General features: G+C 42.0%; 2 protein-coding genes across 3 annotated transcripts; one reads left to right on the plus strand and one right to left on the minus strand.

Annotated features, from left to right (window-relative positions):
• Positions 1–2215: 2215 nt before the first annotated feature.
• Positions 2216–4397, minus strand: gadd45ab (growth arrest and DNA-damage-inducible, alpha, b). The gene is made up of 4 exons (XM_051377446.1): positions 4234–4397; positions 3579–3680; positions 3267–3474; positions 2216–3044 (listed from the first exon to the last, which is right to left on the minus strand). Exons 1-4 carry the CDS (start codon positions 4281–4283, stop codon positions 2931–2933), a joined length of 474 nt encoding a protein of 157 aa, XP_051233406.1. The 5' UTR covers positions 4284–4397; the 3' UTR covers positions 2216–2930.
• Positions 4398–5672: 1275 nt separating this feature from the next.
• On the plus strand, positions 5673–20468 carry sec16b (SEC16 homolog B, endoplasmic reticulum export factor). Of its 2 annotated transcripts, XM_051377315.1 has the most exons (25): positions 5673–6073; positions 6323–6665; positions 7092–7189; positions 7545–7647; positions 11086–11288; positions 11371–11522; positions 11641–11702; positions 11894–12032; positions 12138–12368; positions 12564–12661; positions 14510–14591; positions 14701–14818; positions 14901–15012; positions 15153–15258; positions 15370–15507; positions 15624–15737; positions 16671–16764; positions 16916–17072; positions 17199–17359; positions 17469–17497; positions 17783–17875; positions 17963–18055; positions 18139–18253; positions 18604–18642; positions 18731–20468. In XM_051377315.1, exons 2-24 carry the CDS (start codon positions 6394–6396, stop codon positions 18618–18620), a joined length of 2787 nt encoding a protein of 928 aa, XP_051233275.1. In that variant the 5' UTR covers positions 5673–6073; positions 6323–6393; the 3' UTR covers positions 18621–18642; positions 18731–20468. The 2 variants fall into 2 exon arrangements, with proteins under 2 accessions (XP_051233275.1, XP_051233274.1); XM_051377314.1 differs by having other exon boundaries at positions 5673–6665.
• The last annotated feature ends 84 nt before the right edge of the window (positions 20469–20552 follow it).

Consider the following 20552-nt stretch of genomic DNA (forward strand, 5'->3'; position numbering starts at 1 on the left):
CTAAATGAATGCTAATGTTGGCTTCATCTGCTCAATGATTAGATAATTCTTGCAGACATGTTTGCCATATCAGCTTTATAAGGTGGCTCACTAAATCAAAGCATGCTGCTTTTAAATTAAACTTACAGGCACTTAGGTATGTTCAGGCTGTTGCTTTTGATCAATGTGAAATGGAATGCCAACAGAGGATCCCAGATAGCCAGAGGCTAGTTGCCTACAGTTTCAGTTTGTTGTTCCCGACCACATTCAATTTCACCGAAGTGGCCTGACTTCCTGTAAACGTTCACACGGGAAAAACTAGACAATCTGCTACTTGCATTACATTCATTCCTACTTTGTATACTATATTGTGTTCACTCTCTGGTTGTAGTTTATTTGGAGCTAAAAAGAGATACCTATTCTGCCAAAAGCAGTTTGACCTAATCTACACTTGTTAGCATAATTAGTCTTTAACTAGGCCTGTTGTCATTCCTTTGTCGGCATCACAGGTCGCTATCTTCAAACAAGTGGATAAGTGTCTCTAGTATCAGGTCAGGAGCACATAAACATTCTCGCTTGCTCTAATTTCTCAGCGAAGGTTCCTCTGTGCCCCTGAGCCAGGACCAGCCTGTTATGCAATAATCCCTGCTCCTCTGGGCAACCCTTTCTCTCTTTTCTCACTCTCCTCAGGTGTGATGTTACATCCACAATCAGGTCAGGTCATATTTGTTGGCCCACATTGATGTAACCCCCACTTGAGTCAGATGATGGATAGCGCAGGCTTTGTCGCAGTGTTGTTTGCAGTGATTGTATTACCTGCGAGTGCAGTGGAGAAGCTCCAGGATAAGCCAGTTATCAAGTATCTCCAATATCTCATCTACTTTTAGTGGCCCCTCCCTGTGTGACAAGAAGGTTCTGGTCTAGGAAAAAAAAGTGGTTCTTGCTTTTAATGATCAAATTGGCCTTCATGTGTCATGTTACACTCATCCTGCTCGGGTATTTCTGGTGTTATTTTCCACTTTCCAGGGAAACATCTCAGACCTTTTTTTTCTTTACACATTTTTTGTGTCTCACCTAGCACTTGGGACTAAAATAACATTTTAATTCTGCTGATTGTCAGCTTCCATAAAGCCAGCAGCAAAATCTCAGAGTCATTGGAAAAGTGTAACTAGAGTCTTCTGCCCTAGACTGTGGAACTGTCTTTGGCCTCTGTGCACAGTTTTACCACATTTGCAAACGGCACTCTTTAACTTAGGCCAATTTAACACAAACCCTCCTGCAACCCGGTCACACCCCACACTCCTCCCCAGTCTTCCAGGCAGTCCAGCATTTTGACCCAGTTTTTTTTCCTCCCCATCTGCTATTCACCACCTGATAGCACCACTGGAGAGAATTGTTGTTGCACATGGACATCTCTGCAGCAGGTCAGCCTCTCTCTGTGTATGCTGCCTGTTAATTACAAGTATTGTCAGTGGTCGGGGGGCGCCTCTATTCACAGGGGCTATTTTTTGCCGTGAAGCTAAAGTACTGTACAGCTCTAGCAATGGAGGCCTGAATAGCCCTGACTCATACATCCATTGTCTTGTGACCCTCTGTGTAGAAGGCTTTGTCCCTCCCCACTGTGCAAGCACCAATAATTTCTGGTTTTCTCTTTTTGCACAGTCTGGAATGGGTCTTCAGCAAGTTTTGTCTTCTTGCCTCTCTGCTATTTTTAATCCACTCAGCAGTAAATTTAGCTCTGATGGCGTAGATGCAGAAGGCTGTGAAGAATGAGCCGTCAAGATGAGCCCCACTCAGATACATACTACAATGGGAATTCTCCTCCCCTCAATGTAACTGGACCCTCAAAATGTGCAAAAGGTCACATTTTACTACAGTTCCCATGCAAGAGGAAAGCTGATTTCAAGGAATTGCATGCCAGCAGCAGATTTGGGCCAGAACAGGTTACTATTTTTAGTTGGAAATAAAAAGGTGGTAATCACTTTAACAGAACACTAGCTTGCTTTTGGTCCAAGAGATGGAAGCTGCTGAAAAGGTTAGAGATGTGTCGAGTAAATACTTAAACCTGCCCAGTAGCATGCCGGGACAAAATCCAAACCCTGTGAGGCAGCACGCTGAGCTTCATATGTTATGTGGGCGCGAGAGGCATGCCCTGTTCCTTGGGACACTGTGTGACTTCCTACGAACACGCTGAACCTGTAGTAGCTGGAAATCATTGAGGCAAAAACACCCAGTGAACTGTTGGTTGTTTTGTTTATTTCATTCAACTTAACAAGGCAGAATTCCATGAACTATGCACAATAAATATAACTCATTAAATTAATAACACATAAAAACACCAGTTAGTGGACAAGTCTAAACATTGCATTGCCCTTAAAATTATAATAATAATAATAATAATAATAATAATAAACTGAAAAGTTTCCCTTTTGAGTTATCAAAGTGTCAAAGTCTTAAATACTATTAAATAAATGTGCTGTTAAAGAAATGCTTAGATTTGGTCAAATTTTCACAAGGAGCCCTTCGAGCCGAGAGTTCTGACTGGTCAACATCAGCATGGTCCAGTTCTCAGAGTCAACTGGGGCTCTCTGTCTGCTTTTCCTCTGTCCCGCGCTTGTGCTCACCACCACGTGGGCTCCTCCACTCACATGATTCAGTTTCCTGTAAAGGCTTCTTTCTCGGCAGAGAAAGGCGCAGTCATACATTGGAAATCCTGGAACCCAGACTGCTGAGTCACTCTTCCTTGGCCCACGATTTCGCCCTGACCTGGAAAATTTGTTGGAACATTTTGCTTCCTTGAGTCCTTTTTTTTTCTGCCCCTCCCGTCTCTCTCTCTCTCTCTCTCTCTCTCTCTGGGGCACTTTCCAAAGGAGTCCAACACAGACATTAACACAGGCCTTGTGCAGTTACTTTTCCCCAATGCACACAATACATTAATATTCCAAGTGGTTTCATCGGTCGGGCAGGTTGATGACAGGCACCCACTGATCCAAACAGCGACTGTCTCTGCAGAATCTGTTCACTTTGCTCAGCGCGGGGTCCTTCCACGGTGACGACTGAGGATTCTGCAGGAGAAGGGGCAAAGCAGTTAACATCTGCTGATTTATGAAATGTGCAAACAGACTGAAATTGTTCATGTTGCACAACCGCTGCTAGCAACAGCTCGTTGCAAGCACCGACAATGACCTCAGTACTAAAAGTGGCTCAGGGCAAAACAGCTCTCAGTCTGAGGGGAAGTGAGCAACATACAGCAGCGATGGTAAACAGACATGAGTAACGACACTTACAGTAACTAGAACGCAGTGCAGGTCCATGGGCTCCCCTCCAGGTTTCACTCCTCCAAGTATTTCTGCCAGACGCCTGGTGTTGCCCACCCGCAGGATGTTGATGTCGTTCTCGCAGCAGAAAGCCTGGATTAAGGTGAAATGAATCTGGAGAGCCACATCCTCCTCATCGTCTGTGGCCAGCAGACACAGCACCACATTGTCTGGATCCCTGAAAGCAGCAAAGAGAAAGAGCTGTGAGGAAAAGGGCTCACGTTTATCCACTGTAGATTTACTAGAGCTCATGCTACAGGAGTCATTGTATTATTCACTTACGCGTTTAGTGACTTTGCTGCCTCATAGACTCCAACAGTGATGCAACCCTGAGGTAACGCAGAGCTCAGGATCTCCTCTAATGCTTTAGCCACCGAGTCCATCCTGAGGAAGACATTGTATTTGACATATTATTGGAAAATCAGCCAGAACAACACACAAGAACACACGTCATTTTTAGATATTAAGAATGTTATTATATTATATAATGGAAAAGTTATTCACATGACATGAATGGTAGCTCATGATGTAACGTTGCATGTCCGATAAGACACCGCAAGACTTAACAATAAGAATATTTCTGATTTGACCCCGAGATAATGAACAGGTACCGCTAACGCTAGCTGAAACAAATAGCTAGCGTAATTATAAAGTTAGCTTGGCGTTAGCTGACCGTTGCACTTGTGGTAGCTGACGTTACAGTATATGAGACCAAATATCACTGAATGGCAGTCAGAACAGACGATATGAGACAAACCTCGCTTCAAATAGCAAGTACCAGTTATAAATAACAACACGTTAGAGCATTTGCATTTGCACTTAAAAGCGTTTTTAAAGCGTCTTAAAAACGGTGAAATTCACATCAAAAACAAGTTGCAGCAAACGCAGAACCAGCGAGACAAATACAGCAACGGTGCACAAAGCAACACAAGCTAACCTTTCTGAAGAAGTATCTCCACCGGTTTCTTCAAAAGTCATATTGCACATCCGAGCGGTTTGCTGTTGAACAATATCCAGAGCGAAACCCGACTGCTTCTGTGAGCTGAGACTCTCAGTGTGTGTCCAATGTCCAATGTCTCCAGTAGTAAAAGCCTCTGTCACCACAACTCATCTGCATAATAAACCGGTCCCACCGGTCACATGGACGCGCTGCTCCGTTTTCAGCCGGTCTTTGTGGATACAGCGACACCCTGTGGTCGTGACAGGTTACTGACAAATACAGGAAACCGTTCATCACTCACTAACAGCTCTGACTTGAATTTAAGAGGGGATTACATCAGTTTTAGATTTCCAGTGAGAAGCAGGAACCAGCGCACACAAAGCCAAGTCATCAGAAGTGAGTCGTTAGGAGTCTGCTATAATTTTTGTATATTGCAGCTCCAAATGAAACACTTAATACTCAAAAAAGTTGTACTTGCTGATGTAATATCTTGTCTTTCCAAACAGCTTGTGCAATATAATCAAACAGTTATGTCCCTAACAGTGTTGGGATACTTACTCAAAAAATGAAATTTATTACTCATTATTCTTTTCAAAAATAATATTATTGCTTTACTTATTACTCTCTGAAAACAGTAATTCGTTACACTAATAGTTATATTACTTTTCTATTACTCCCCATAAAATTGGTAATTGTGCCCTTTCTCTCCAAAATACAGAATCCAGAACTATTAACTTATAAAGTGTATAAAACGCATGAGCAGGAGGCAGTAGAGAGTTCTTTATGCCAATAATGAAGGTTCAAAAATATAAGAATATGAAAAGCCTGTATAGCTGTCAGACTATTAGAAATACAATTTTAAAAGTGTTAGTTAACAGTTAACATATCCGACTCCAGCAAATGTATTATTATTATTATTATGGCATGTAGTGTAGTATGTTAATTTGTCACAAGCGTACACATTTGTGAATATAAAGAGGACATTTATGCAAAAAAAGAAAAACAAGGACCAAAACGAATATACACAAGAAGCTAACATTTAAAAAAAACATTCAAATGAGTGTATTGCTGTGAAGATGATAAATCATTTTAATTTCAATATGCTTTTACGTTTATTTATATACAAAATATGGTTTTACATCTGAGAAGTTTTGCCTCAGTGTGTGCTTTGGTTGATGTTGCTATATATGTACACAAAAAAGGCACAATTCTAATACATTATTGCTTTATGAGTGTGAGGCACTTATGTTTGTCTGCAGTGCAGGTACAGTGTCCCATATGAAAGGTCAGTCTATTCGTTCACCCAGAGGTTGATACAAAATGAATGTAAAAGTAAGTGACAGGAACAATAGTATATCCACAGGATATTAGGGTTAGAGCGCCTCTGCCGGGAACGTAACATAAACGTTTTTTTACTACAAGAAAAGTTCAGCCTCCAAGTTGTCACTGACTAGGGATCAGTTTCCTTGCGGCCCCGTTGCACAGAAACATCACAGAAACAGACCGGAGACCAGCTCAACCGAACAGACTGTGCATCTTCCGTACCGGCAACGTGGCAGGACTCAACACTTAAATGTTTTTTCCACATGTAAGTAACAATGCGAGGACCCGCTCAGTAATGTCGGGACGAAGCAGAACAGGCTGACGGGATTTTATTTTGTTGGAGTCATCCTGAAGATGGACGTGATTTCCTCTTTTCCAGCTGTCGGCAGCTGTCAGAGCGCTCAGGGCGTGCTCCACTGTTTACTGTCCCAGCCCGGGAGACACACAGAGAGCAAACAGTATGCACAGTAATACCCTCACTGACATGACTTTGATTTTTAGAAAGTGCCCTTTGGTAAGTTTTTTCCTCTCATTGGGACACTCTCTGTAGCACTGGTCCCAGTGCAGCAGCAGCACTTATTATATGGGCCACTGTATTCTGTGAACTTTATCCTCTTGTTATCATGTTGACTTGTTATCAGCTCATGTTGTGACTTCCCTGTGAAATGATGTGGCAGTAGTGGATGTACTTTGACTGGGCCTCAGAGCTGTGAGGACCTAAACAAAAACACATTTCTTTGTGTGGATTTTACTTTGGAATAAGGGTCCCCTACAGGCACAAACTCCTGCTCCCCAAGGTGTTAAGGTAGGCCGATCTTGTGTGAAGGGGTCAGCATGGATCACAGAGGTCACCCCCGGCCTGACTCTGGCCGTCACTCCCACAGAGCCAAAGACAAAGAGGACTACTACAGGTATTCTCAGCAGGACCGGGATCAGAGCTACCCACCACAGAACCCCAGAGACTGGGACAGGCAGTGGGCTCATCCAGATGCCCGATACATGACTCATTTCACCAGTCCTCCTGCCAGACCGGAGCCGTATCCTTACAGCACTCAGCAGTATGCTTATGGCCATGGCCGTCCAGAACACCAAAGACCCCAGTCCAGGTATGTGCAGTAATAGATCATTGTTGTTTTCCAAGAGTGATCTCACACTTTCCCTTATTGTACGTACAGTGCCAAGGTGACTGCAACTAAATACAAGGAAGAAGTTAATAATAATATCAGTGTATATAATCATGCATGTTTGGTATGGTGCACTGATTTGGGGACAGTATGATGGTGCAAAAGCCCAGGTTCAAGTAAATCCATTAGGCTGAGCGCAGGGTGGCCTTCGTGCTGCTCTGTGCTGGGATACTCACCAGACATCTGTCGCTAAAAAGGAAGACAAACGAGAGGAGGAAATCTGATCACTCCACTAAAAATCTCTATAGATGAGTGTTTCAGTACATTATGGTGCCGTCTTGATGGAAGGATTAACAGGTAAAGCAAAGGAATGAATGCAATGATGAAACCAGAAGCTTTTTGTTCCAGACACGGGTATGACTATCCACCCCCCAACCACTGGGACTACAGAGACAACTATGGTTATTATGACCAGGACTACTATAGAGGACAGCACGGACGACAAGGTACAGTGAAGACAACTGAGACAACAAAGCTTTTTTATTGGCAGAGTACTACACCCCATGTCTTGGTAAAAACTATAGATAAACTGATTAATTGGGCTGGTTAACTAGCATTTTGAGATAATCGGCCATATATGTTATAATAATGCAGTTAAATTACATCTCTTCTGACATACTGTACTCCACCCTCCCTTGAACACCAGTCACGTTCTCAGACCAATGTATTTTTATGTTATATTAATTAATAAATAACTACATCTAAAACAATGTGTTACTGGCTAAGATAACTGTATATGTATATATAAGCCATATCGGTCTACCACTAAGATGGTACTTGTATGTTATTCTGATTATTAAGATGCTGGCCAGTGGGGTCCCCAAGAGTCCTGGAGGACGGACCACTACCATGACAAAACATACAAGCAGGAACATTCAGGGAGCTCCAACACTGAGGAGTACAGGTGAGCCGCAAGATTCCTCTTCTGTGAAAGTCAACCCCATAGTCACACTTCAGAGTAGAACGCTGATCAATTAATTTGATAAATTCTATGATGTTGCTATGCTTTTATTGCACAACATTGCTCAAAGAAGACTTTGAAATTATACAGTGTCATTTGTACATGCCTGTACTATATGTTGTATCATGTTTTTCCACCAAATTAGCTCTGGTTCTTAAACTGGTTCTGTTCAACATTCTTGGAACCAGGCCACGTTTCCACCAGCAAAACCATCAAGTATGTGTCATCAACAGAGAGCGTTGGCACAACAACCTTTAGAATATGGCATGCCTACTTTGGTTCTTGGGGAAAACCTGCTATTATTAGGTTCCAGCTTGGAACCAACTTTTTGGGTTCTCCATTACTATGTACATGAACCAGAACAGAGCCGGTTCTGTGTTGATGGAAAATACGTAATATTGAAGCCCCTACAAGGAACTTTCATTTTAGTCACCTGTGGACACAAGTGGTAGTGTTATTAATTTTGTTTTTGGTGCCAGTTATTATTCAGACAGCAGTGTTGTGTACCAGTTGGAGCTGGTGGACAGAGCTCTGACAGGTACCAGAATATGGTCTGTTACAGTAGTCCAGGAGACAAAAGATAATGGTAACTTAATGTAAATCTACAGAAAACAAATCTAACCCAGAAGTACTATGATGAACTTCAGCTGTCAGTGAGCAGCAGCCTTTTGTGTGTTTAGTCAGACATAAACCCCACTGCAGTTTATAACTTTTGTAGTCCTTCTCTTAACACACTTGCACTGTAGGATGTGTCTGTGTCCTAGCTGCCAACACAAGAACACAGACACACACTTGATCTTGTCTTATCATATGGTTTGCCCGTTTTTAACCTAGAGATATGTGACGCAGTGTTTTCTGACCATATGCCTGTATTATTTGAGGCTGCTCTTGCCTGTCATACAGTTAAACCTCGCGCTGCTGCTCCGCTCTGTCGCATTATTAACCCTTCCACTGCTGTTCAGTTCTCGTTTGCTTTCTATCAGAACTCCATCTTTCCTGAGTCTGTGTGCAATACAGAGGAGCTTAGCTCATGGTTTCACTCCACCTGCCAAACTGTTTTAGACACTGTGGCTCCATTAAAATCCAGGCAGCCTAAAACTAAATCTGAGCCCTGGCTAAATGACACGACTCATGCGGTCAGGCGTGAGTGCCGTAGAGCTGAGCGCAAGTGGAAGAAGGACAAACTTCAGGTGTCTTTTCAGATGTTAAGGGACTGCTGGCGTAATCAGAAAACTGTGAAAGATGCTAAAAGAAAACATTTCTCGGATATTATCCTGTCAAACTGTCACAAGCCTCGTGTTTTGTTTAACACTATTGACTCACTTCTGAATGCCCCGCAGACTGCCTGTATTGAGGCGTCCCCTGCTGTGTGTGAAAACTTCCTTCACTTTTTTATTGATAAGGTCACTTCAATTAGGGCTCAAATCTCACCTTCAGCTTATGACCCCTCAATCTCTGTCCCCTGCTCTGCTGTCTTTGACCATTTTGAGCCTGTGACTTTTTCCTTTTTACAGGAGGTTGTTGGTCATTTGAAGCCCTCAGGTTCTCCAAATGATGCTGTCCCCCCTCGACTATTTAAGGAGGTTTTCCCCACTGTAGGACCATCTGTTATTGCAGTCATAAATAGCAGTCTGACCTCAGGTGTGGTCCCTGAAAATTTTAAACATGCAGTAGTACAACCACTGATTAAAAAACCTGCTCTAGATCCTGCAGTTCTTGCTAATTTCAGGCCTATCTCCAAACTGCCTTTCCTTTCAAAAATCCTGGAGAAGATTATGCACAGTCAATTAATGGCCTTTCTGGAAGAACATAATATCCTAGAGGTTTTCCAATCTGGTTTTAAAACCCTGCACAGCACCGAATCAGCTCTCTTAAGAGCTTTTAATGATATCTTTTTAGCTACTGACTCTGGTGACTGTGTTATCCTTGTGCTTTTAGATTCAACTGCTGCATTTGACACAGTGGATCATAAAATATTGATCTCACGTTTGAAGCAATTGGTGGGCATCAGGGGCATAGCACTGGAGTGGTTCGGGTCGTACCTGGCTGATCGAACTTTCTGTGTCAGCCTAGGTGACTCTGTATCCTCCTCTGCTTCTCTCTCGTGTGGGGTCCCACAGGGCTCAGTTCTTGGCCCTCTCCTTTTCTTTCTCTATTTGCTCCCACTTGGTTCCATACTTAAGAAGCACAGCTTTTCATTCCACTGTTATGCAGACGACAGTCAGATTTATGTGCCTCTTAAAAAGAAAAATGAATACTCTGTCAGACTGCTACTTAAGTGTCTCGACGACATAAAGGCCTGGATGGCTCTGAACTTTTTACATTTCAATGATAAAAAGACGGAAGTGATGGTTTTTGGTGGCACTATCTGGGTTCCTTGGCCCAGTATATTAAACCTAGCATCACAAACCTAGGGGTTAAAGTGGACCGTTAAAGTTTGACAGTCAGATCAAGGCTGTTGTCAAATCAAGCCTTTTCCATTTGAGGCAGCTGGCCAAAATAAAGCCAATTCTATCAAGGCAGCACTTTGAGACGGTAATCCACGCCTTTGTTACCACTCGGCTGGATTACTGTAATGCACTGTATGTGGGGGTTAGTGGGTCCTCCATCGCCCATCTCCAGATGGTACAGAATGCTGCTGCACGTCTTTTAACTGGCACACGTAAACATAAGCACATTTCACCCATTTTAGCCTCACTCCACTGGCTGCCTATTCAATTTAGGATCCATTTTAAAATTATTTTATTTGCTTTTAAATCCCTGAATTGTCTTGCCCCGTCCTACCTCTCTGAGCTTCTACACCCCTGTATACCTGTCCACTCTCTCAGGTCAGATGATCAGCTGCTCTTGAGTGTGCCTAAAACTAAGCGGAAGCTCAGAGGGGACCTTGCCTTTGCTGTGTCTGCTCCTAAATTATGGAATGATCTGCCTCTGCACGTTAAACAGGCCTCTTCTCTGTCTGTTTTTAAAACCTGTCTTAAAACCCATCTCTTCTCTGTGGCCTTAGACACCTAGTAAGATGTCGACTTTATTTACTTGATTTCATTTCTTATTTTGATTGCTTTTTATTGCGTGGCTACTATTTTTACTGTTTTATGTCTTTTCATTTTATTGTTGTATTTTATATGTAATTTTGTGCCTCATGTGAGCTGTTATGTCTTTTATTTATGATGTCTTATTTATTCTCCTGTACAGCACTTTGGTCAACTTTGGTTGTTTTAAAGTGCTTAACAAGTGGATTGGATTGGATAGCTGCTACTCAGTGTTGACAACAAGTGTACTTGTGTACTTACAGGTACAGGCTGAATTATGTGTTGTAGCAGCAATAGAAAGTAGCAACCCTGATGTATATTTCTATTAAAATGAAATACGTTCTTTCAGGTATGACCAAAGGAGAGACCGTTCCCAGCATTACCTCAATGACTACGAGGATAATCCCTCCAGAGACAATGAAGAGGTTTCCTGCTATTACCTGGGGACATTAGAAAGTTCCAAAAACTCAGGGTTATCCTCCAGCAGCTATGAACTGAGTCAGTACATCAACGGAGCTGAACACAGTGAGCCCGTTCACAAGTCTGCTGCAGGTGAGTGTACAGTTTCTCTCTGTGTCCACTTCACTCACTGTTTATCATGACACTCATTCCTTTGTGCTTAATTTCTCCTCAGAGCACGGACCTGTGAATCAGGTGTCAGCTCCTCTGAAGTACTCGGTACCTCATGCAGTTGTCAGCTTTGGGCCCTCAGGCCAGCTGATACGGGTCACTCCGGGCTTGTCCACACAGGAGAATGTCAGCCAGCTGGAAATCCACAGTCTGGAGGTGTGTTCAACACCACCCTGTGCTGATAACTTTATTACATTTTCTTCTTTTTAACCACTAATACTGTATTCTTGGATAAAACCTTTGAGAAATTATTTTTGTCTTTATGTGTGGACAGGTCATTCTGAGTGACACAAAGGAACAGCAGGAGATGAGAACCTTCCCAGGACCTTTAACCAGGTATTGGTTCGTCATTTGTTAAGCAATTCTGAAACTGAAAATGTTCACCACTTAATAATCTTAAAATTAGGGTTGATGCCATTTTCTCCATTGGTGTAAATTCTACTGAACACATCTGAAATTTGTATTAGTCATGTGTGACTTGCAAAGATTATTTTTTAAATTCAACGTTTAAATGTTCGTTTTTGAAGGGAAGATTTGCACAAAGTCGATGCTATAGAGTTTGCCCACCAGAGGGCAGGTGCCTGCATGAGAGCTGACAAGCTGCATGATAAGAGCTCTGCTGCCCTCTTGTGGAATCTACTGATACTACTCTGCAGACAGAATGGAGTAAGTGGATCATGTCTTGTTATAATATGTAGAAATAGTACACGACATCAAAGTAATTATTAGTTTTTTTCTGATGCAATTATTACAGAATTTCTATTGTTTCAGCAAATAGTTGGCTCAGATATCGCAGAGCTGCTGATGCAGGGCTCACATTCAGATGGAAGCTGGGAGTCAGATGCTCCCACGCTCATTGACTTCAGTGACGCCACAACTGCTGAAGCGCCGCCTAGCAAAGGAGGCGACCTGCTCACAGGAAACTGGAGCAGCTTCAGCTCTGAGACCTCTGAGAAGGCCCTGCAGAGCTACACCCAACTGCTACTGGGTGGAAGAAAGAAGGTTTTCACCTTTTTAATTCTGCATTCATTGGATATATTTGATTTATTTAGTTATTTACCACAATGTAAAAATATACCATTACAGGTTAGGTCTTTTGCTTAAAATTCTACTGAAGCCAAAGAAGTATTATCAGCTAACTGTGTGTAAAGGTGCCATTGTTTTTTATCCCCTCACTCTTTCCCATGTGGTTTCCAGGAGGCCTTGGAGTCAGCAATGAGCAGTGGCCTGTGGGGGCATGCACTTTTCCTGGCCAGCAAAATGGACAACAGGTCCTATACCACTGTACTAAACAGGTGAGAAAAGCAATCTGAGACATGACAGCTGCAAGAAATCAGTACACAACTCTACACACGGGCGGTAATTTGTGAAGAAATGCTCCCTCTGACTAAACTTAGATACTTAGGACCTGCTTAAAACTTGTGTTACAGCAACAAGGAAATGTTGCCAGTGTTTCCATTACTTGTATTTGAAGTATAGTCCCAGCTTCCTGTGCATTAGTTTTAGTCAAGACCCCAGGAATGCAGCTGAGCTGTGAACTGATGTCCTGGTGTAGTGCCCTCTGTTCATCACGTGACATTTCCCCATACACAGTCATGGGAAAAAGAAAATTGGATCCATTCAGTCCAATAACATTTGAAAAGTCAAGAAGAGCCGTGTGATTAAATCTAAATGATTAAATCTGAAACTAGGTCGGTCGGTTCACCCTTTTGGTACACACTGAACTAAACTATTGGATTGATTGGCATGAAGTTTTGTACTGACCTTCATGGCCCCCAGAGGATGAATCCTACTGGCTTTGGTCATCCCCTGACTTTTCCTCTAGCACTACCACAAGCTTGACATTTGTGGTTTTGGTTGAAATGTCTCGACAACTATTGGATGGATTGCCATGACATTTAGCACAGACATTCATTTCCCCCTCAAGATAAACGGTAACAGCTTCGGTGATCCTCTGACTTTAAATCTAAGATCATCAAATCTTTGGTTTATGACTAAATACCAACCATGTCCCACCAGCCCCAGCTTTACTTTGTGTCTAGTGCTAATTAGAAATAGCATGCTAACAGACTAAACTAAAAGGGTAAACATGGTAAACATTGTTTATTTGTGGAACTTAACATGATCATATAAAAATGTATTTGAAATGTGGATCTAACAATTTTATTGGAATGACTGCATCAGTATATACTGTACTGAATATATGTTAAAACAACTCAGTTATGGAGACTATAATAGAAGAAGCAATGAACTCCTGTAGCATTATGCATATGCATAATGCTACATATGCACATATGCTTCTACTTGTGACTTGTGTAGTACATGGCAAGGAACAGGACAGGACATCTACTCTATCCACTAAGTCCTGTGTCCAAAAATAATGGCCTTCATTTAGAAGGAAGGTAATTACAGTTATGAAAACAAGAAGAGATTAGACCTCTGGAACCATTAAACACAGCCTCCTGTTCGTAAACCATTTCAAGATAAATAAAATAATATTAGTTTTCTATCTTTGAATGAGGCAATAGGTGTGATATGTTGTGTTTATTGGTGCTATTTATTAATCAAGGATGGAAAACTCATTAATAAAGCAATAATGATCAATTATTTCTTTGAGCTGACTTTATCTTTAGCTTCTAAATTATTTATAATTTGCAGTAGGCAATCTTATTACAGTACATAACAGACCATTAACACTAAATAATCTTGTTTGACATACAACAAGCTCAATTAATGCCCTTCAGTCTCTGCATCAGTCAGAGAAGAGTGGTCCATTTTCAGCAGGAGAACTTTGTTGAGTGAGGACTAAATCACTAAATTACAGATTCTGTGAGCTACTTCTCATGAAACCCAATCCATTTTTTTTTTACAGACTGACTATTTTGGCAGCACTAGTATCTTCCATACAGCATACTGTACTCTCATGACACTAGACTCTAGAGGAATGTCTGGGGGAGGGTTGACGGGGAGCCAGGCTGATTTTGATTTGTAATTGACAGGAGTTGAATTTCTGCTGTCAGCATGTTGTGTCACCTCTGTACAGTAAGAGTAGCTTATGTTTTAGCACACTAGCTCTGCTGCTAGCCTGTACTAAAGCCATCAGTTAAGACGTGCAATGACAAAAAAACATGCTCTTTTGGCAGGTTTACGGGCCAGCTAACGGCCAGTGATCCCCTCCAGACTCTCTTCCAGCTTCTGTCTTGCAGAATCCCTGCTGTAGCTGCGGTAAAACATCCAGAATCTCTTTACACACGTGAATTGTGACAATTTCAGTTATTGTATCTGTACCTTATCATGCAATAAGAGCTTTGATAGCGACGTTCTGTGTGCTCAGGGCTGTGGAAATGAAAAATGGGGAGACTGGACGCCCCATCTGGCTGTTATGCTCTCCAATGAGACAGGAGATCCCGCCGTCCAACAGAAGGCCATCGTCACCATGGGAGACACTCTCGGTATGGACGCACTGACTGACTAACAGGTAGATTCTGCACAGATATGGGAGCTGATTGCTTTGTGTTGCTCTTGCCTGTGCAGCCTCCAAAGGCCTCTTACATGCCGCCCATGTGTGCTACCTGACAGCCAGCGTTCCCTTCGGGGTGTTCACGCAGAAAGCAGAGAGACTGGTGCTTTTAGGCAGCAGCCACAGGTAAGCTGTCCTTGATGCCATTCATCAGTTTAGTTGCCGTCCATGTAGTCCTAATTTTGTCCTGATTTTGTCCTAATGTTTGCTGAGGTTATCTCACTTACTGTGTGTTTGTCTTTGGTGTATGCTCGCCTCTTCTTTAGGCAATCCTTCGACTACTTTGCCACAAACCCTGCCATCCAGTGCACCGAGTTGTATGAGTACAGCCAGACACTTGGGGGCAAATGCTTTTCAATACCGTCCTTTCAGGTAGCTTCCATTTACACCAGATCTCACTGCTTTCTACAAACAATTTTAGAAATCATACAATTATTCTGATAAAGGGGCATGTGAGGCTGAATGTTGCTGCGTTGTGGTCAGGTGTATAAGTTCCTGTATGCCAGTCGACTGTTGGACTGTGGGCTCGCATCTCAGGCCTTTCATTACTGTGAGGTGGTGGGACAGGCCATCTTCAGGCAGAGGGAGCCTTTCTTTGTGCTGACTGGAGAGGTTATTAAGGTATTCACACATCCTACTATACACACATACCTATCATACATACATGTAATCAAAGTAATTAGGTGTGTATGACTTCAGTTCTACAAAGATGTACTGTATGTATGTTATGTGTGCAGCTGTCTGACAGGCTGAGACACTCGGAGGGTCAGTTCAGTGAAGCAGGGGTTAGCGGAGCCGGGCAGGAACCCGACTGGCTGAAACAGCTCCGTGCAAGGTACCATAGTATTCAGGTGGGTGCTCCAGACCAGCATTTCAGAAAATTGTCTAATCTTAAGGAAAAATATAAAATTGAGATTAACTTTTTTGTTTAAGATGAGACAATCATCTTTAACAGTAATCTTAACCGGTTGGATAAAGCAATGCTGCTTTATTCCCCCACAACACTGCTTGGAACGTAGTAATGACATGTTGTAGTTTGTGTAGTCCTTTTGAATGCAGGTCTATAAAATAGGTCTGTTTCCCGCCGTGTGTGAAGGCAATGAGGTCCAGTTTAGTTGGAAAGCTGCTGGATAAGAGCTTAGATATTTGCTTGCAGCTCTAAAATTCTCTGTCCACAGATGGTCAGTGCACCATATCTTTGTATTTATAATAAAAACTGCACACAATCCCTGCCCCCCAGATGCTACATGTGTGCTATGCTGGCTGCTGGTTAAGCGTTCTGGTACTTTCATTCTTACCAATTCAAGCACTGCCCCACATGCACAAGCAGTGGAGGTACATGGATTGCCATAAAACTCTCATGGTTTCCAGACGATATATCCCACTGATTTAGGTGATCCCCTGACTTTTCCTCTAGCACTGCCATGAGGTTGACATTTGTGTTTTTTAGTGAGATGTCTCCACAACTTTTGATTTTGTTTCCTTAACTTTTCATCTAGTGCCGCCATTTGCATTTGCTTTATGACCAAATACTTGCAAAATAAATGACATTCCCATCAGCCTCAGCTCTACTTTTGTTTAGTGCTAACTAGCGAATGTTAGCATGGTCCATGTTTGTTTTGTTTTTTATTATACCTGCTAAACATCAGCATGTCAGCACTGTCATTGTGGGTATGTTAGCGTGCTACAGTATTGCTGTGCCTAAGTTCAGCCTCATGGAGGAGCTGTAGACTCTTGTTCAGACACTAAATCTATATAAAGTCTAAATGTGTTATTTTACTCAGACCGGGAGTTACGAAACTACCTGTACTGAAACATACCAGCAGCCACTTACTGAGGGAAGTGCTTTGGCCCACGAGGATGGAAAAGTGTGCTTAGGTAATTTCTAATCTTCTCATTGCCTCAAACAATGCACTATGTGCCCTGTTTCCTACTAGAGAGCAGTGTCTGCCTCTGCTTTCTTGTACGTCTGCTATGAATACTTTTAATAATACTTCAGAATGTTGCTTTCATTTGAATTTTTCTACAGAACCAGACTTGGATGACCTAAGCCGTGACATCCAGAGTCCAGAGCCTGAACTCCTTTATTACAGAGGCACAGAGGATCAAGATAGCCCTGAGCATCGGGTTGAAGGACACACTGAGGAAATGACGTTGTCGTGGGACGTTAGCGGAGCTCAGGACCGGTACACAATCTGCAGCAACATGCCTTATTCACTTCAATTACATACTGCAACAACTTACTGTATGTGTGATATCCAGTCCTAATGGACCCTGTTATGTCATCATTCTCTCCCTGTTGCTCTGTCTAGGCAACCCGCCAATTGTCCAATGCCAGTACCGATGGTTTATGCTCCCCCAGGGCCCACAGTAGCTACGAGCCAAGACTTCAGTTATCATAACACAGATAGTGCTGAAGTCAGAACTGCCCCGCCACATTGTCTTCTAAGTAATCTGCCATCAGCAGCAGAAAGTGAGAACCCCTAATGTCGGACAGCATTCCTATCTTTCTATATTCAGACATTTACTATGGTCTGTGGAGTCAGCGTGCGTGTGATATTTTGATTTAATTTGTCCTACAGGGGCTGGGTTATCCTCTGGAGCAGGCACAGTGAGTGTTGTTGATGTTTGTAATATTTTGTACTGGTAAAAAAGCAAGGAACATAAACAAGATTAATGTTGCTAAAATGTAATTTGTTGCTAAAAATGACAATATTTGTACTAATGTAAATAGCATATTTCAAGATTTGAACAACCAAAGAGCTAATACAACAATGGCCAAGCATCAAGAAAACACTGAATTTGAAAAAATTTAGGAGCCACTGGTATTGAGCATTGGAAAATGTTTCCAAAAAGTTACCTGGATGTGTGTCGTCACCTGTATTTGCCTTTGAAGATGGGGGGTCAGATGCTGGAAGTCGACATCAGTCATCATCACATCCCACAAGGTTTAGAGGCCTCCGAGCAGATCGACGAGCCTCCTAAACAGGTGGGTGGAGCCCCTGTCAAGTTGACACCTGTGAAACCACATTACAGTCATATAACACATGACACATTTTCTCTGTGTTTTACGCAGAGCGCCAAGGCAGGATGGTTCAGTGGTTGGTTCAAATCAAAACCCAAAGATGTTCAAAAGGAGAGTTCGGAGCAGGGAAGCCCAGCTCAGACAGTAAGAGTCGAGTCCATATACATCTATAGGTTCAGTTTTCGATTTGGTGATGTTAAGATATATATTTTTGTATGTTTTCTCAGGTGTTACCACCTACTACTGGTGTCTGCCCTCCTCCCCCGCCTACCATTGTCTCTCCTGGCATGTTTCCATCCCAGCCTTCCTCTGCGGGGATCAATCCCTTTTCAAGGAAAGCAGGTAAATTATTTTAACAATATTTTTTACTTGTCAGCCTTGATTTTTTAGAGATCCCAACTGATCAAATCATAAACATGTTGTTGACAAGTTCCATATTCTCCTTGTTAATGTTATTAATGTCAGGGACATCAGAGGTCACTGACCGTTCTGTTCTGTGTTACTGCCATTAACAGTTGCTGACCAGCGTGTCCTATTTCAAGGACTGAAGCAAATGATATGCAGCTTACATTTTTTTAGCACTGAAATCTAAAACATTGGCAGTGATTTTGGCTGCCACTGATGACATTTTACCTACATTAAAACTATGCAAATATGATAGTTTTCTATAAATATCCATGTCTTCTTTATAGGCCAGCAGCTGGGGTAGAAACCACTCACCTGTATCACAGGTAAATTAAGTTACTTGAAAATAAATGTCTGTACCATATTTAAGGTTTTTAAAGGATTCACATTAATTACTTTGAATTGTGTTTGTAGGATCACTGACACCACTAAAACCAAAGCGGGGACACCTACCATTAACAGTGCCTATATGAGAGCTTCACCTGAGCTTGGTGAACACCAATAAGATCCATAGCGCTCCCTACTGCCCACATTTCTTTTTTAAGGATGCCCTTTAAAAACCCCCAGCTTGTTCACCATCACGTTGCATATTAGATACAGAAATACTCTGGATGTATTGGCATAGTAACTCATATTGCAGCAACTGAAACAGCTGAAGTGTACTCCCTAAAAGCTGACAGTGGGGAAATTAGCAGTGGACTCAGGACATATTTGGAGAAAGGGATATCTTAATTGACCCCAATGACCATTTATGTATGAGGAATATGACTTGGAGCTGTAGTGCAGCTGAAAGAACTTTGGAACTGCAACTGTGACCAAAACTGCTCACTGGGTACTGGATATCAGCAGACTCTTGCAGCTCAAGTCACCCATAAATGATTATCCATGTGCTGTGTGCCGCAAGAGAATCAGCAAGATTGTAGTTATATTTAGTAGAGTTCATATAAATCTATAAAGCTTAATCTTTTTATTATAAAAGGTCTACTCCGGACCAGTGTATGGGATTTAGAGATGTCTAGCAGTGTAGTTGCAGATTACAACGCCCTCGGCCTCACCCTCCTGTCCCAATTCCAATGGCGAATGCACTGGTGGCTATGAAAAATGCAAAACACCCTATCTAGGGCCGTTCTGGGCCGTTATACAAACATGGCGGTTCAACATGGGGGGACTCTGTAGAAAAGGACCCGCTCCCTCTGTAGATAAATATAGCTCATTCTAAGGAAACAAAAACGCAATTCTTATTTTCAGGTTATTATACACTAATGAAAACATACCTAGAAATATATTCCATTTCAGCCAGTAGATTCTCTTAAATGTTGAACACTGGATCTTTAAACACAATTAAATGGTTAAAAACACCTAAGTGAGATATATACTGTAATGTAACCCTATGCCCTGGTCATTATTAGCCTCACAGGTGCCATCTTTAATCTTCCAAGCTGAGGAATAGTTTGTAGCCTGACTTTGCTTGTAATTTATGGCACATTGTGAACCATATCTTATTGTTTTAACCATCTTTTAGGGGGAACAGTTTCGTTCTAATCATATAAAAAGAAATATATATACAGGGGGAAAAAAGGAAGAATGTGTTCTCACGTTATCATGCTGCCCAAGATGGATGATACCACATGGTAGGAGAGGGAGGGGGGTGGTTGAGAAAGACCCCTGCCATACAAACAGCCAACACACTCTACAACCTCAGCTAGCAGATTATTTTAGGACCAAACTGTTTATGTGTTGATGATAGTTGCAATGCTTTCATCTGAGAAAGGGCTTTATTAATAGTTTTATTACATAAATGTTTGTGTGACCACAAAGCTAGCATCGGCTCTTTAAAATGTATATAAAACACAGTAATATATACTTTGGGCATATATTTTAGAAGTAGAATCTTTTGACTGTGTCAACATGTTTTGGTGTAACTGAGGTGTTTACTCCTCTCATATGGCTTTGTGCTTTATGCATTATGTCTATGCTTTTTTGTATCTCTGTACCAGCACATGAAATGTATTACCAATTTATCAATGCAATTTTGCCTAAGTAATTTCTCAGTATTATAAAATGTTAAAAGCTGTATCCATAGTCTTTTTTTTTTTTGTATGACGTTCCACTCTGATAATGATAAAATAAAAGTCACATATTGAATAATAAATCTTGCCATAGAATAGCTGGGATTCCAAGCGGGGCCTCTCACTTAATCTAGAACAAATGACAACACGGCAGGTGCCGTCTCCTT

This window comes from Dicentrarchus labrax, unplaced genomic scaffold (assembly GCF_905237075.1).
Source record: "Dicentrarchus labrax unplaced genomic scaffold, dlabrax2021, whole genome shotgun sequence".
Lineage (NCBI taxonomy): Eukaryota > Metazoa > Chordata > Actinopteri > Moronidae > Dicentrarchus > Dicentrarchus labrax.